This window comes from Rhinopithecus roxellana, chromosome 6 (assembly GCF_007565055.1).
Source record: "Rhinopithecus roxellana isolate Shanxi Qingling chromosome 6, ASM756505v1, whole genome shotgun sequence".
In the NCBI taxonomy this organism is placed as follows: domain Eukaryota; kingdom Metazoa; phylum Chordata; class Mammalia; order Primates; family Cercopithecidae; genus Rhinopithecus; species Rhinopithecus roxellana.
Genome location: NC_044554.1, coordinates 2,474,009 through 2,492,491, shown reverse-complemented (window position 1 = coordinate 2,492,491; position 18,483 = coordinate 2,474,009). Strand labels below are relative to the sequence as shown.

The 18,483-nt window shown below is 47.0% G+C and overlaps 1 protein-coding gene across 1 annotated transcript; it reads right to left on the bottom strand.

The window, feature by feature from the left end:
- Positions 1-15,860: 15,860 nt before the first annotated feature.
- Positions 15,861-16,099, bottom strand: LOC115898325 (40S ribosomal protein S27-like). The gene has a single exon (XM_030932959.1). The coding sequence runs from the start codon at positions 16,079-16,081 to the stop codon at positions 15,923-15,925; it is 159 nt and encodes a 52-aa protein (XP_030788819.1). The 5' UTR covers positions 16,082-16,099; the 3' UTR covers positions 15,861-15,922.
- Positions 16,100-18,483: the final 2,384 nt, after the last annotated feature.

Sequence of the window (18,483 nt, the reverse complement as noted above, 5' to 3'; positions counted from 1 at the left end):
CAACTAATTGGATAACTTAGAAGAAATGGACCCACTGCTAGAAATGTAACAGCCTACCAAGACTAAATAATGAAGAAACTGAAAAATCTTAACAGACTAATGATAAGTAAGAAAATTGAATCAGTAATCAAAACCCTCCCATCAAAGAAAAGCCCTAAACCAGATGGCTTCATGGGTGAATTATACCAAACAGTTAAAGAAAAATTAACGTCAATCCTTCTGCAACTATTCCAAAAAAAACTAAAGAAGATAGACTACATCTAAACTAATTTTACAAGTCCAGCATTACCCCAATACCAAGACCATCCAAGGACACTATAAGAAAAGAAAATTACAGGCCAGTATTCCTGATGAACATAGATGCAAAATCCCTCAACAAAATGCTAGCAAATGGAATTTTACAGTACACACATGTACCATGTTCAAGTGAGTTTCACCCCATGGGTGGAAAGATGATTCAACATACACAAATCAATAAATGTCACACACCACATTAATAGAATAAAGGATAAAAAATACATGATTATCTATATAGACACAGAGTAAACATTTGACAAAAGTCAATATGTTTTTTCGATTTTTTTTTTTTCTTGAGATGGAGTCTTGCTCTGTTACCCAGGCTGGAGTGCAGTGGCGCAATCTCAGCTCACTGCAACCTCCATCTCCCAGATTGAAGCAATTCTCTTCCCTCAGCCTCCCTAGTAGCTGGGATTACAGGAATGTGCCACCACACCTAGCTAATTTTTGTATTTTTAGTAGAGACAGGGTTTTACCATGTTGGCCAGTCTGGTCTCAAACTCCTGACCTCGAGTGATCCATCCGCCTTGGGATTACAGGCGTGAGCCACCATGCCCAGCTCAGCATCTTTTCATGATAAAAAATGCTCAGCAAATTAGATGTAGAAGGAACGCATCTCAATATAATAAAAACCATATATGGCAAACTCACAACTCACATCATACTCAAGGGTGAAAAGCTGAAAGCTTTTTCTCTTAGATCAGGAGCAAGACAAGGAGACCCACTCTCACCACTTCTGTTCCATATAGCACTGGATGTCCTAGCCAGAATAATTAGGCTAAATAAATGAATAAATAAAAGGCATTCAAATCAGAAATGAAGAAGTAACATTTTCTCCATTTGATGTCATGATCTTATATATAGAAAATCTTAAATACTCCAACAAAAAAATTGTTAGAACTAATAAACAAGTTCAGTAAAGTTACAGGATACAAAATCAACATACAAAATTTAGTAGGGTTTCTAATACCAATCACAAACTAAGAAGAAAACAAGAAAAAAGCCCATTTACAATAGCTACAAAAAAATAAAATACTTGAGAAAATTTCACTAAGGAAGGAGATGAAAGAGCTGAACACTAAAGACTATAAAACACTGATGAGAGAAATGAAAGAAAATGCAAATCAATGGGAAGGTATTTCATGTTCATGAATTATTAGAATTAGCATTGTCAAAATGTAGTATCCAAAGTGATCTACAATACAATTCCTATCAAAATTCAAATTTCATTTTTCAAAGAAGTAGATAATCCTAAAATTTGCATGGAGCCACAAAAGATGCTAAATAACCAAAATAATCTTGAGCAAAAATAACAGAGCTAGAAACATACTACCTGATTTCAAAATATACTACAAAGTTTTGGAAATTGAAACAACATGGTGGTCACTTAAAAAAAGAAATATAGACTAATTGGCCAGGCAAGGTGGCTCACACCTGTAATCCCAGAACTCTGGAAGGCTGAGGCAGATGGATCACTTGAGGTCAGGAGTTTGAGATCAGCCTGGCCAACATGGCAAAACCCCACCTTTACTAAAAATACAAAAATTAGCCAGGCTGTGGCAGGCACCTGTAATCCCAGCTACCTGGGAGGCTGAGGCAGGAGAATTGCTTGAACCTGGGAGGGAGATGTTGCAGTGAGCCAAGATGCACTCCAGTGGCGCACTGCACTCCAGCCTGGGTGACAGAGCAAGACTCTGTCTCAAAACAAAAAGAAAAAAAAGAAAGAAATATAGATCAATGGAACAAAGCAGAGTCCAGAAGAAAATCCATGCATTCACAGTTGATTGATCTTCAGCAAATATGCCCAGAACCCACAATAGAAAAAGAACAGTCTCTTCAACAGATGCTGTTGGGAAAACTGGATGTCCACATGCAGAAGAATGAAATTAGACCCTTATGTCATACCAAATACAAAAATAAACTCAAAATTAACTAAAGTCTTAAATGCAATACTTGAAACTGTAAAAGTCTTAGAAGAAAACATAGGAAAAAGCTTCTTGACATTGGTCTGGGCAATGACTTTTTTGATATGTTGGCAAAAGCACAAGCAACAAAAGCAAACATAGACAAATGAGATTGCATCCAACTAAAAAGATTTCACATAGCAAAGGAAACAAACAAGAGAGCGAAGAGACAACCTGTGAAATGGGAGGAAAATATTTGCAAACCATACAGCTAAGGGGTTAACATCCAAAATATACAAGGAACACAACTTAATAGCAAGAAAACACATAACCTGATCTAAAAACAAGCAAAGGATATGAAGAGACTTTTCTCAAAAAAAACCATTAAGTGTGTTTACCCATTGGCTCAGAAATCTGCTTTGGACTAGAATAAAAGAACTGCAGGAAAATAATTGAGAAGAATACTGTATATCTTTACCAACGGATTTTCTCCATGATTTTGCTTTTATGTAAGCAAGTTGTATAACCTTGTGAAAATTACTTGACCTCTGTTGGCTTTTGTTTCTTTATCTGAGAAAGTAAGAAGCAAAGAAGATGATTCAGTCTGAAGGCTGCTTTCTGATCCCAGTTTCCCATGGGTCACACCAGGGTGTGTGCAAGGTCCTTTACCTCCCTGAATGAACCATTGTCATCAAAACCATGCAGACACTGACAACCTCGAACATTTGAATCAAATGAGATGAATGTAAACATCCTTCAAATATAACAGAGCAGGGGTCGGATAGGACAGGAGAGAGACACCGACCAACCTGGAGATACTACTCTCCTTGCTTTCAGAGGGAGGGATGGGCCATGAGCCAAGGGATACATGTGACCTCCAGAAAGTGGAAAAGGCAAAGAAATGGATCCTCTTCTGGAGCTTCCAGAAGAAACCAGCCCTGCTGGCACCTTGATTTTAGCTCCATGAGACTTCTGACCTCCAGAACTCTAAGGTAGTAAGTTTGTGTTGTTTTAAGCCATCAGGTTTACGGTAACTTCTTATAGCAGCAATAGGAACAACTAATACAATCTCCCATTCTGGAAGTATTTTGGAAGGTGTGAAAATTAGGGAATAGTCAGAATAATGAGAAACTAAGGAAAAGTTGGAAATCAAAGGAACATACCAAAGGAAATGAGTGAGAAAAGGACACAAAAAAAATCAAGAAATGTGAGGAGAGAGACTGATAAGACATTCTGAAAGTGCCTTATTCCCTGTAAAGGATGTACACTGGCCTGGGGAAGACTATGATGTCAGAGAATTTAAAATGCAAAGCACATATAATATGATGACATTGGTTGTGGACCCTGAGCCTCTAGAAAAGGAGTCTAGCAATCCATTCAACAAATATTTCCACTATGTCATCTGACTGCACTGATGTGCCAAAGCCCCCTAGCTAGAGCTACCATGGAAAGACCACATGAGGCCAGAGTCAGCCAGATCTGGAGATGGCCCAGGGTGTGCGTGCCAAGCAGCCACTGACATGGGCAGGGCTTAGTTCTAAGACAGTCCAGGTGAATAATCTGGTCATCGTCAGGTGGGAGAGACAATAATAGCTACCTTTTAGGGAGTGCTTACTATGGCTGAGCACTTCAGAGACTGAGTACACAAATGCACAATGGCCAGAGCATCTATAAGAGTAGAACTCCCACCCAACCCCTGCAGCAGCCAGCCCAGGAGGCCAAGCTGACATCTACAGGAACCAGCCAGGGAGGCCAAGCCATCATCTACAGGAACCAGCCCAAGAGGCCAAGCCATCATCTATAGGACATAGCCCAGGAGGCCAAGCTGACATCTACAGGAAACAGTCCAGGAGGCCAGCCTGCTCCATGCCAGGCTTGTAAGAATTCAGATTGCTATCTCCAGAAATAATATGAGAAATTAAACAATACATTCTCTAACAATCAGACCCAAAGGGCCAGGACTTGATTAATAACTGACAGTTTTCCTAGTTTTTGTCCCTGCTTCCAATCTAGGACTAACCAGAGAAAGCCCAGTATGTCCCCCAGCCAATCTCATGGGATGCCCACTTCTCACCAGTCACCTCCGGCTTCCCCAGGCCCACAGCCTCCACCAGGCTTCTGAAGCTTCCCCTTTTCCATGATGAAGCTTCTCCACTCCTCACTTGCCTGTGAGTCTGTCAGGACACAAGTGATGGCCGCGGACCCCCTTGCTATAGCAGCTCTGAATAAACAGCCTTTGTTCTCATTTGGGTGGTCTTCATTTATTTCTACCCACTAAGGAAAGCGCTTAGGAGACACTCACTCAGAGCTGCCCCTGCGCTAGTAACTTACATGACAGGTGACTGCGGAAGCTAGAGGACCACTCTGGCTCCTGAGCTCTGCTCTTAGTCATCTGACACTTGGGTCTCAGAGAAGTTTGGTGAAATTATTCTTCCAAAGCCTACCACCAACCAAGTTTGGAAAAGACCGAGCTAGAGTTTAGAAAACAAAGCTGTAATCTGGGAGCCAGAAAAATCAATTGTTGAATGCCAGAACCGAAGGATTAAACTGGGGAAAACCACTGACTGTTCCCATAGACCCACTCTGCAGGGGTATTCCTTTCCAGCAATGAATATGCTTCAAAATGTGCCCGGGCTCTCCTGAGAGTTCCTCCGGGGTCTGGTCTCAGGCTGCCCAACACACTCCAGGCCTCCATGCCAGCACTAGACCTTCCTGGCCCTCAGGACCCCCAAGACCATAGCCCCCCAGGCTGGGCATACATGACACCACCAGCCTGTCCTTGGGTCTGACTGACTCTGGACCCCACATGTGACCATGAGGCCCTGCCTCAGGATGCTGTGCAGCTGCATGAGGGATGAGACCCCCGTCCATCCCCCAGGGACCACTTTCCCACCTTGGGCCTTGACTGCCTCCGTGAGGCATCTCCACACCCTATACAAGATGACATAGGCTTCCCAAACTTCAGAGGCTGGAACAAACACCCCACCCCTGGGAGATGAGGGCTTTGTCCTCACTCCTGTCTTGGGATCACTTCCCTGAGCCCTGCTTCTTGTCCCAGCATTAATGGCATCTTGGGATGACGGACAATGGGAACTCCCTCTCCCACCACCATCCCCAAAGACCACCAACCCATAGTCTAACATGGTGACATCTCCCATGGTCCTCTTTATTGAAATTGGAACAAACAGCTTTTAAATCAATTCCACAACTACTACTACTACACTACAGCACCCTCTAGTGGAGGAGAATGCCACCGGGAGGCCCTAGGTTTCTATCCAAAGAGCAAAAAATATTTAAAGCCTACAAACCTCCCCTCAAGCTCCACAAAGCCAAGGACACAACTTTAAAGAAACTAAGCTGTAGCAGCTGCCATCCCCACCTTTCCTAGCCCCTCCTTGCTGGCTTGGGCAGAGCCTGAAGGGGGTGAGGACATGCTGGAAAAAAAAATCACAATGGAAAAACACACACACACACACACACACACACACACAGGCAAGACAAGGAAGACTTGCCAGAAAGTTAAAAGCATGCTGACTGAAGGCTGCCTTGGGATGGGCCAAAGAGCCATATGATTATGGCCAACAAGCACCTCAGGCAAGAAGAGGCCAGGTGTGGGACACCAGTTCCCCTGTGTGGCCCCATGTTCGTGACCATGCTGATCAGCCTGCAAAGACAGCGATGGGGCTGGGAGGAGCATGCTGCACGGGAGGAAGACCATAGCTGAACAGAGGCAGCCACAGCATGCTGGGACCCGGGAATGGGAGGCACGTGGTCCAGCTGTCCTGACAGCAGAAGGTTCCTGATGCTCTCTTCTGAGTGTGGGTAATATGGCCAAGCCTGCACCTCAGATGCACGCCGTGGAGAGGCTGAGGAGCAAGCAAACTTGCACTTGTGTCCACATGCAGCTTCCTCATGGAGACCCCAGCACCAGACACAGTGCTGCCAGGCTGGCAACCCAGGGCCACAGCCTCCTGCATGACAAGACAGGCCAATCAGGGTGCCCCATGCCTCCAGAACCCACAGAACAGGATCCAAGCAAAGCAACCAGAATGTTCATGAATAGGGGTAAAGACATTTGAGGAAAGAATTCTCCTTCCTTACTCAATTGCCAACTGCAGGAATCATGTGCACCTGGAGCGCTGGAGTTCTTTTCCACAGCAGGGAAGGTCCAGTCAGTGCACAGCAGAGCTGAGAGAGGGCAGGAGGCTGACTCCTGGCAGGCATTGACAGCCTGACCCCATTGCTGCTGAAGAAACTCACTGAACTAGTTCTGAGAGTCAGGAAGGACCCTTTTTTTCCTGACCTGATTGTATTTGGGCTTATATCATTAGTCCTAGCTAGAACAGAGGGAAATCTGCCCATCTTACATCTAAAATTAGGACATATATTGAGCACAGCCCCCCAGCTCCCACCCCCTTCCCCAGAGTTCATGTGAAACAGTGACCCTGGGGGCAGCAGAGAGAGCACCCTCACGAGGCCTGGCACTATGCCAGATGGGCTGGGCCACTGGGGCAGGGAGGGGAAGGTGCCGCCTCACATGAGGCACATCAGGTGCCTCGAGCAGCCTCATAGTGCCAAGACAGCCAGAGAAACAGAAACGCCAGAAATGCCATTTCCCTCCAAAAGGACTGGAGCCTCAGAATCAGGAACATCAGCCCTTTATCCCAGGCTCCTCACTTCAGACAGCAGGACATGCCTGCTCTGAGGTGCCACCCTCAGAAATCCAGCCATCCAGAAGTACAACCAAATATTGCTGGACAGAGCCTGTGTGAGACTCTGTAAGGGGTTTCTTGCACCCAGGTGGAGCTATAGGACTGCTATGGGCTGAACTGTGTCTCCCAAAACTCCACCTGCTGAAGCCCTAACTCCTCACGTGACTGTATTGGAGACCGAGCCTGTCACCAGATGATTAAGGTTAACTGAGGTCATGAGGGTAAGCCATGATCCAATAGGGCTGGTGTCCTTATAAAAGAGGAGGAGTTGTCAGAGCTCTCTCTCTCCCTCTCTACCATGTGAGAACGCAGCAAAAAGGCGGCAGTCTGCCTGCCAGGAAGAGAGCCCTCACCAGAACCAAACCCTGCTGGAACCTTGATCTTGGACTATTCCAGCCTCCAGGACTATGAGAAAATGTCAGTTAAGCTGCCCCGTCTATCAGGTTTTGTCACAGAAGCCTGAACAGACTGCAGTGAGGATGGCAAAGATCTCTGGGTAAGTATCTCCCAGGGTGATGCCCTCCTGGTACTCGGATTTTCTGGACCTGAGAGAGCATACCAGTAGCCTGAACTCTATATGCTAAAAGAAGAGGGCCTGCTGCGCCTGCCGCTGGCTGCCTGTCAGACACCCCAGCATCAGATGGGATCAGCATGGAAGGTCAGGCCCCTGCTACATGACACTTGCAGACCTGCAAGGTGGATTTTACGGCCAGGAGCCTATCTTCCCTCACTGAAGAAGTCAGGGCTGCTGGCACCAACCTTGAAGAAAATCATCAGGCAAGGTCCTGGCTCAGGACCCACCTTGTCAACTGGGCCATGACTTGGGGACCTCAAGTGTACGGAATGAAGAGAGTCTTCCAATTCCAAATACCCAGGAGTGTCAGAGGCTGGGCTGCAGCCGGGAACCTTCCTTGAACAGTCAGTCAGCAGGGGAGCCACCCGGGAGAAGTTCACGGAAAGCAGCCTGACCCCGCTCGAGCTCCAGGAAGGTGGGGACTGTATCTGGCTTGGTTCACTGTTTTCCTCTCGCACTTGCGCAGGAGGCTGCCCCGGCTGCTGCCTTCCCTGAGCAGGGGAAATGCTGGGCCCTTAGACAGTTCCTGGCTGCCTTCCTGCCATTGCCATCACTGCAGCTGGGCTCCAGGCAAGTGACAGGGATACTCCATGTGTTCATACACAGAGGACATCTTCCTGGCCACTCGGTGTGATTTCCCGTCCTGTAGCTCTCTTCTGGGTTGTTAGGATGAAGGTCAATTCTCACCTGTTCTGGGTGATTCCTTCTCAGGAAAACCATCCTGTCAGGGAGAGAGGGACTCAGCACCAAACGGAATTCATCAGGGGCTGCTGGTGCTGACAGCCTCGTTGGCTGGATAACCATAAATCCCAAGGCCTGCCCACCTGCCCAGTGACCCTCCGTATTTCTAGAATCCATTTCCTCTCCCTTCCCCTGAAGATATTTTTCACAACTGCTCACTGCTCAAAATACCCAGGCCTTTCCATTCTCCTCACTCTCCAACCACGGCATCACCTCTTACGTTGCTGAGTGTGCACAGGCAATGATCTTCCACTGCCGCCACCTCTGCAGGACGTCCTGCACCTGGGCCTGGTGAGCCCCTGCCCACCTTGTGGCTGCTGGTGAAAGCCCCTTGCTCCTTCCTCAGGCAGCCCATCCCACTCTTGTCAACTCAAGGACTGTGCACCTATAAATTATCTCCTCTCCCTTGGGCATCATCAGTCCCCCATCTGCTGACACCACTCCAATTATTACCGTAAACACAAAACGTGTTTTCGCATCTCCCACCTTTCTAGACCACGTCCCCCTGAGCTGCTGCACCCTCCGTGGCAGCTCGCTGCTGGACCCTTTGCCGGTCCTCCCCTCTCTCTCGTCCACCACCCACCCCTGATGTGAATGAGAGCCAAATGTTCAGATCGTTAAATATCTATTTCTAGCCCCAACATCTTCCCTGAAATCCAAACTCAAATATCCCAATGCCTACTTAGATGTCTAGTAGGTGTCTCAAATTTAGAAAAATCAAAACAACCTCTTACCAAATACCTTAAGCTTGTTCCCTCAGCCAACCCCATTTCAGCAGATTACACCTATATTTTCCCTATTGTCTAAGAGGAAATCTTTATTAACTGCTCTTTCCCATACATGCTGAAATTCTTGCTGGAATTCAGCAGCAAGTCACGCTCACTCTTCCTTCATGAATTTCCTTCCCCTAGCCTGCAGCCGAACAGGCCAGGCATGCGTCTGCCTCTCTGAGCCCTCCACCATGAACACCACAGATCCCAGAGCAGACAGATGATGAAGGATACACAGGAGCAAGAACGAGTCCCACCCAGCTGCCTCGCTCAGGATGCAGGGTCACAAAAACTGTAATAGCTCCCCCTAAATCATGAGAGTAACTAGAAGACACAGGGCTTGAACCTGGGAAGTCTGGCTCTCAACCACTACACTAAAACGCAGGCAAGGGCAGGACACAGAGAGGGTTCAGAACATAGAGTATTCCCCAGCTCATCTGCAAAACTCTTATTCTCCAAATGGAAAGGGTCAGGGGTACCCAAATCCCTTTCCCTTCCCACCACACAGCCCCATGTCCTGGCAGCCACACATGGTTGCTGGCCATATGTGGTTGTGACAGGAGAGGAACACAGGCATGGCCAGAAAAGGAACAAGGGATACAATGGCTGCTCCTGAACGAACACCAGGCCCCTCTTCTGGACTGCAGGGTTCCCCTAACGTGGCCCGGCCCATGGGAGAAGAAGCCAAAGAGGACCCCACCTGGTCAGACACGGAGTGCCAAAACTCTACAGTTATAGATTCCCATGTGATCACCGATACTGCTTTCAGAACCTTTTAAAATACAGATTTCTAGGCCTGATTGCATCCGAGCATCGCAAGTAGCATCTAAGAATCTCTGCTCTTAGAAGTTTCTCATAGGATTCTATTGGTGCAGAGAGTAGATCTGAGGGAGGTGACTGGGGCCAGGTGGAAGCGTCAGCTTCCAAGATGACCCCCAGGGATTCCCACCACCAGAGAGCCATGCTCCTGAGGAGCCCCCACCACAGTGAATACCCCTGGCCTGTGTACCAATTGGATCTTGCAAAAATGATACTGTGTGGATTATGAGATCAGATCATAAAAGGACATTGCAGCTTTCCCCTCTGTCTCTCTGGATTGCAAGCTCTGACACACCACGTTGTGGGGAAACTCAGCAACCCTGTGCAGAAACCCCCATGGTGAGGCACCAAAGCTGTCTGCCAACAGCGAGTATCAACATGTCAGACTCGTGCGTGCCCCACCATGGAGATGTCTCCCTCAGCCCCAGTCAGGTCATCAGGTGTCTACACTCCTCCCTGACATCTGAATGGCAACTCCAACTCACAGCCACCCAAGCTAAGCCCTCCTTAATTCCTGACCCACAAAATGGGATGAAACAATACATGCTTATTGCTGTTTTAACCTTCTGAGTTTTGCAGTAATTTGTAGTGCAGCAAAAGACAACTGATACACCTGGAATGATCAGAAGACCCTTTCCAAAGGAAACAGGTGCCGGGTCTGATAAGAAGAGAGGAGGGCATTAGGTAAAAGAACAAGCTGATGCGGGTATAACATACTTCACTGACACGAAATAGAGAAGAGTAAATATATCCCTGTGCCCAAATTTCTATTTCCCCTGTGAGAGTGCCAGTGCTCCTCCAGAGAGGGGGTGCTGGCATCACTGCGCCTGGTGGTGGGGGAGGCTGCCCTTCTACAGTAGGGTGGGCCTGAGCCTCACCCACTCTCTCCATCATTCTCTAGCTGGGCTGCACATTCAGATCCCTGGACAGCTTTGAAACATACTGATTTCAGGGCCACACTCACGAAGATTATGATTTAACTGGTCTGGGTTGTAACCTAGGCATAACAATTCTGAAAATCTCCCCGGGTGATTCTTATAAGCAGCTGCAGCTGAGAACCATGGCTACAGACAAAGAGCTTCACGCTCTGACTGTAGCTGAGGCTAAGCGTAAGCCTAGTGAAGGGACACAATGTTGCAGCCCTTTCTTTCATTGCAGGCAGGCATGCATGCAAGGGTGCAGGGACCATTCCCACTTAAGTCAGGGTATGGCAGAAAGGGCCTTAGCTAAACAAACAGCCAGTGGAGATTGCTGATTTAGGTATCTATGACCATGGGGCATAAACCATAATAATCATTTGTTGGCCGGGCGCGGTGGCTCCCGCCTGTAATCCCAGCACTTTGGGAGGCCGAGACGGGCGATCACGAGGTCGGGAGATGGAGACCACCCTGGCTAACACAGTAAAACCCCGTCTCTACTAAAAATACAAAAATTAGCCGGGGGCGGTGGTGGGTGCCTGTAGTCCCGGCTACTCGGGAGGCCGAGGCAGGAGAATGGCGTGAACCCGGGAGGCGGAGCTTGCAGTGAGTGGAGATCACGCCACTGCACTCCAGCCTGGGCGACAGAGCGCGACTCCGTCTCAAATAATAATTAATAATAATTTGTTATAATTATGACCCACATGCAGCTCTGGGGCTTGGCTGGACCCTGTCCTGGGGTTCTTACACAGACTCTGTCACATGATCAGGCAGTGGTTGGGGCTGGAATCCTCTCTTAGGCTTCTTTCCTACACACCTCACTGGTGGGTGATGCTGGCTGTCAGCTGGGTCTTCTGTTGGGGCTGTTGGTGGGACATCTGTCCACAGACTTTCAGTGAGGCCTGGGCTTCCTCATGGCATGGCTGCTGGGTTCCATAAGTGAGTGTCTCAAGAGAAACCATTAGGACCTCGTTTAGGCCACCCTTGGAAGGCATGTAGCACCATATGGTTAAACTTCGTGAACCCACTCAGATCTCATCTTGAATTGTAATCGCCATAATCCTCACGTCAAGGGAGAGACCAGGTGGAGGCGATTGAATCACAGGGGTGGTTTCCCCCATGCTGTTCTCGTGAGAGTGAGTTCTCACGCGTTCTGATGGTTTTATAAGGGGCTCTTCCTCCTTCACTCAGCACTTCTCCTTCCTGCTGCCTTCAACCTGCAAAGAGGGTGCCTTGCTTCCCCTTTGCCTTCTGCTGATTGTAAGTTTCCTGAGGCCTCCCCAGCCATGCTGAACTGTGAGTCAATTAAACCTCTTACCTTTATTAATTATCCAGTGTCAGTAGTTCTTTACAGCAGTGTGAACACCAACTCATACACAGCATCATCACATTTTACTCATAGAAGGAATTGCAAAGGCTCAAGGTCTTATGAACTGAGGTGTGTCCACGAAATTCACATGCTGAAGACCCGACCCCTGATGTGATGATGTCTGGAGATGAGGCCTTTGGGGTTTAGGTTTGGATGAGGTCATGAGGGTGAGGCCATCATCATGGGATCAGTGCCCTTATAAAGAGATGCCACAGAGTTTGCTCCCTCCCTCTCTCAGCCATGTGAGAAAAAAGCGAGAAGCCACTGTCTGCAAGCCAGGAAGGGCCCACGCCAGAACCTGACCACGCTGGTGTGACTTTCACCCTCCAGAACTTTCTTTCACTCTCCGTAACTGCGAGAAATTTCCACTGTTGAAGCCACTCCATCGCATCCTTGGTACTTTTTCTGGCAGCCCCAGCTAACCAAGTCACAGGGGAGGAGACATAGGCCTCCCTTCTTGATAGGAGTGTCAAAGAATTCTCAGACATGTTTAAAAACCACCTGAACCAAAAAGGACATATAAACTCCACCTCTTGGATATAGAAAGACTCATGCCAGTGAGCCTGAAGCTGTGAAGTTTTCCAGTCATTTAATAGATGGTCAGTGGCAAAATTATTTTGTAATCCATTGAGTTTCTAAAAGTGTAGCTCCTAGACCTTTTCACGCAGAAAGGAGAGATGGAGGTCGACTTGACAGTCTCACCAGCAAAGGAACAAAGTAGATTCTCACTTACTTTTAAAATCCTGTAACATAGCACTATGCCTGGCACATGGGAGGTGCTGTGTAAACATGTTATACCCTGACTCACTCAGCTCCCAATGCCTGTTTCCGTGGCAGCCTCAGCAACCCATGCAGAAGACTCTGGGCTCATTCTGCTTCTCAGGAAACTAGGTGTATTCATTTCCACTGCTGCTCTAACTACCATAAACCCATGGCTTAAAACGCAGACATGTATTCTGTCAGGGTTCTGGAGATCAAGAGCTCCAAATCAAGGCATCAGCAGGGCCGTGTCCCCTGTCAAGGTTCCAGGGAAGAATCCTCCCTTGCCTCTTCTGAGATTCCGGTGGCTCCCAGCAATACCTGGGCTCCTTGGCTTGTGGAGGCATCACTCCAGCCCCTCCTCCACTATCACACGGACTTCCCCTCTGTGTGTCTCTGCATCTCTTTCCCTCATCTTATAAATCACATTTCAGGGCCCACCCAAATCCAGGATGAACTCAACTAATTATATCTGCAAAGACCTTATTTCCAAATATGGAAATCTGTCACATTCTGAGGTCCTGGGTGGAGATGGATTTTGGGAGTCATTATTTACCGTTTTTTTATTATTATACTTTAAGTTCTAAGGTACATGTGCACAATGTGCAGGTTACATATGTATACATGTGCCATGTTGGTGTGCTGCACCCATCAACTTGTCAGCACCCATCAACTCGTCATTTACATCAGGTATAACTCCCAATGCCATCCCTCCCCCCTTTCCTCTCCCCATAATAGGCCCCGGTGTGTGATGTTCCCCCATGAGCATTTTTTCATGTGTCTGTTGGCTGTATGAATGTCTTCTTTTGAGAAATGTCTGTTCATATCCTTTGCCCACTTTTTGATGAGGGTTTTTTTTTTCTTGTAAATTTGTTTGAGTTCTTTGTAGGTTCTGGATATTAGCCCTTTGTCAGATGAGCAGATTGCAAAAATTATCTCCCATTCTGTAGGTTGCCTATTCACTCTGATGGTAGTTTCTTTGCTGTGCAGAAGCTCTTTAATTAGATCCCATTTGTCAATTACACTGAGTCTTTAAGAAGTTTAAGAAATTACCTAAGTTTCCACAACAAATAAAAAGGTGGCTGAAATGGGGTTTGAACTCCCGGAGTGAAGCTGCCCCTGTAGCCCACAGTGGTGTCAGCAGCCCGAGGGCTGAACAGCTCTAACCTCATCCCCCCACCCAAGAAACTGCACCACCACCGCCATCATTTTTGAGTCAGAGAGACAGAACCCAGTAGAGAACACAGGGCAGGTCTCAGAGAAGAACCCCGGCTGGAATACAGGGCAGGTCTCAGAGCAGGTCCCAGGTTAGAATATAGGGCGAGTCTCAGAGCAGGGCCCAGGCTGGAACACAGAGCAGGTCTCAGAGAAGAACCCAGGCTGGAATACAGAGCAGGTCTCAGAGCAGGGCCCAGGCTGGAACGCGGGGCAGGTCTCGGAGTAGGGCCCAGGCTGGGACACTGAGCAGGTCTCAGAGTAGAACCCGGACTGAGTCTTGGAGCAGGGCCCAGACTGGAACACAGGGCAAGTCTTGGAGCAGGGCCTGGGCTAGAACACGGGGCAGATCTTGGAGTAGGGTCCAGGCTGGAACGTGGGGCAGATCTCAGAAAAGAACCCAGGCTGGGTCTTAGAGCAGGGCCCAGGCTGGAACCCAGGGTGGGTCTCAGTGCAGGGCCCAGGCTGGAATGCAGGGCAGGTTTCAGAGCAGGGTCCTGGGGACAGCAGCACCAATGGCTCTTCCCAAGTGGACTAAGTGAGCTGGGAGGGCTCTTTTAACTCTGCAAGCCTCAGGTCCATCTTGAGACTCATGGGAGATTCTGTACACCTCCTAGGCATCCCAAGAAGTGTTTTCCCCAGTCACTTGTTTCTTCCTTAAACCTACATTTGCTGCCACCCTCTAATGTGATCTATCAAGAAAATGTATCTTCAGTCCTCTCTCTGGACTCCCCACTTCCCCGGCAGTCCTGAGCCATTCTAAATTAGATTTCATAATCCTTCCCCAGATGTTTAATTCTCCTAATGAGCATTTTCTAGCTCAGGCCTGCACTGCTCTGGCCTGTAGGGTCCCTGAGGGGTGCCCATGGGGAAGGCGGCACTCTTCAGGGCTTGGAGTGGATTTTAATATTTAAATCTTCACAGCACTGCAGACACTAGAGGGCAGTGGTTCCTAATTATTGGGGGCTCCAGGCAAGCTCACCTTCTTCCTGTGCTGCCCAGGGAGGTCAGACCCCGGTGTGGAGGTGGGAAGTGGAGCATCCCTACCCCACCAACCCCATCCTGCAGACCCAGACCCAGAGAGCTCAGCCCAGGTGAGGAAGAAAGGAAAGGATTAAGGAAAGCACTGAGAGGAAAGCTGTGAAGCAATGAACTTGACGAGGGGCTGCCGATTTCCTCTCCAGGTGCCTCAGTCAGATCCACCCGAGAGGCCCTTACAGAATGATCCTCTCCAGGGGAGGCTCAGAAGCTGTGGCCATTGCCTGGCAAGGTTTTAGGAGCCTGCCCTACCTCGCCCCCACCCCTTATCACCCACAGGTGGGAAAGTCCTTGGGAAAGGCAACTCAGCAGGGTTCATCAAAAGCCCCCAAAATGTCATATCACTTTATATACAGGAATTTGTTGTAAGATTAGAAGTCAATAAGAATATATGTTTGGGAAACCGAGGCAGGCAGATTGAGCTCAGGAGTTTGAGACCAGCCTGGAAAACATGGCAAAACCCAGTCCCTACCAAAAATACAAAAGTTAGCCAGGTGTGGTGGTGCTTGCCTGTAGTCCCAACTACTTGGGGGCTGAGGTAGGATGATCGCTTGAGCCAGAAAGTCAAGGCTACAGTGAGATGAGATCACACCACTGCACTCTAGCCTGGGTGATAGAATGAGATGTCTCAAAAAACCTTTGAAAAAGGGAAAGAGAAAGAAAAAAGAAAACAGACTATTCATTGTAGAGTTATTTATAGTAGTGCGAATTTGGAAATTGTATAAATTATACAACTGGTTGTTTGTTTTTTTTATCCAAAATGTGTTTATTGAGATGGTTTCCCACTCATCTTGATTCAGAGTGCCTTTAGTGCTGCTTCCTCCTAAAGGAACATCCTTCTGTAAGCCTTGCTTTTCCTCCTGTAGGCTGGCAGAGGACAGTGGAGCAGCCAACACACAAAACTACCGTTTGTGCATGGCTAAAGAACGTGGTGATTTTATAGCATCCTGGGCATTTCACATCCATGAAGTAGGAATTGGGGCTCTATACAACTGTTAAAAGGAAAACTTCAGTAAATTAAATTTAAAGGAGTTTATTTGAGAAATGAACCATTCACAAATTGGGCAGTCCCCAGAATCACAGCAGGTTCAGAGAGACCCCAGGGGTGCCTTGTGGTCAGAAAAAAATTATAGACAAAAAAGGGAAATGATGTACAAAGATCAGCGGTGAGGTATAGAACAGCGCGATTGGTTACAGGTTGGTGTTTGCCTTGTTTGAACACAGTTTGAATACTCAGCAGTGCATGAATGGTTAAAGAACGGCTGCTGGGATTGGCCAGGTCTCAGCTATTGTTACAGGCGCATACGCTTAGGTAGACAAGATTGAGAACCTAACTTATTAAGTTAGGTTACAGTTCATCCACAAGGACTCAAATATAGAAGTACAGAGTCCTTCTCAGGCCATATTTCATTAACCTTAACACTTCTCCCCTTTTAGTCATTTTCTCAATTTTCAGCGATTGACCAAAACTTTAGTCATTGATGTCATTATCACTAAGGTAAATGTACTATTTGGCCTTGAAGCTCACTGGGGAACAGTAGAACAATGAGTTTTGCAAAGGTGGGAGCAAGGACTGAGTAGAGGGTAGTTCCTTATGCTGGAACGTCCTGATTACAAAGAAAAACAAAACCTGGTCTGTTACAGGACCTATGTGTTTCCTTAAAATCTTAGTTTGATTATGTCACATTTAGCACAAGCGACTCCATTTTTGTTTGGTTTGGTCTGTTGGAGCCTAGTGCATAAGCTCCGAAACAATGGCTTCTCATTATTTTGTTCAAAATTTTTACTTACGTTCTCACTTAGGTAAGAGTATGACTAAAACTTGGGCCTTAGTGCCACTCTGTTACCATCGTTTTTGGTTTCTCATTTCATCTCAGCACTTCATTCATAGCTTATGGTGTCCCCATGGTTGCAGATTCCTTTCAGCTTTTGTCATTCCAGTTGAAGACAGACCATTTGACATTCTAGAGATGGCTGCATGCAAACATTTAAAACCTTTGAGGGAATGAAGCGCACCAGGAATATTACTATTACGGCTATCCGGAGGATAATACCGAGAGTTTGGAGAATGCTCCTTACCCAGGGTCCCCATAAACTAAACCACCTAAAATTAAATAGATCAAAGAATGAGCTAGATAAAGAGTCTACTTGCCTAACTAAGCAGTCTTTTCATTAAACCCCTACAACTGAATCTCTGTAATACCCGATGTTTTCTCCATAGACCATAGTGCCAGCAGCTTCACAGATACTGCTATTTAGCCAGTAAGTAATCTGGAACAATTCTATTGTTTAGCGTAACTTTCATAAAAGAGTTTAAAGTCTGTTGTGTAACCATAGCCTTTACAGAAGAATTTGCTATAGAGCTTATTAAGAGGGATACATTTCTAATCATTGCCTCTTTTACTCCAAACCACGAAAAAGGACATAATAAATGATGCCCTTTTAGAAAAGTGAAAGCCGCCGGGCGCGGTGGCTCAAGCCTGTAATCCCAGCACTTTGGGAGGCCGAGACGGGTGGATCACGAGGGCAGGAGATCGAGACCATCCTGGCTAACACCGTGAAACCCCGTCTCTACTAAAAAATACAAAAAACTAGCCGGGCGAGGTGGCAGGCGCCTATAGTCCCAGCTACTCGGGAGGCTGAGGCAGGAGAATGGCATAAACCTGGGAGGCAGAGCTTGCAGTGAGCTGAGATCCGGCCACTGCACTCCAGCCTGGGCGATAGAGCGAGACTCCGTCTCAAAAAAAAAAAAAAAAGAAAAGTGAAAGCCTCCTGGCAATGTTCTCTTTAACTCATGATATAGATTAAGAGAAGTTCTGTTTCTGACTATGTGGCCTATGTGACATATGTACCATTAAAGTTTCTCACCTACATTGGCCTTCATCTTTTATCTATCAAAGTATAAGGTTATCCATGAATAAGGCTGGCTGCAAAATCCTTCACAAATAAAAGTATATTCTGTAAGTGCACATTACAGACCCCTTTTTACTTCTATTATTCATAGAGGCATAAGCAAGGAAAAAAAATTCAAAGATAAGAATCTTGATCAGTGATCTTGGGAAAAACTGTTCACATCAAATATGCCATCTTCTTCCGGGGAGAAACTTCCCTGGTTAGATTTACCTCAAGGGTTCTAAGGGGTATACAGTTTCACGAGTGTGAAGCAAGCCTTCTCAGTTGTGAGATTACGAACCCAACTTTCAAGGACCCACAGTTTTGTTTCAGTGTGGATGGTAAGGGCAGTCTTTCTCTGATGTTCTCAGAAGATCCAGTCTTCAGGTTCTAGACTGTGAATGGGTTGATTGTCCTCAGTGAACCATAAAAAGCTTTCTTTACCTGGTGAAAACACACTGTGGCATAGTAAGCTA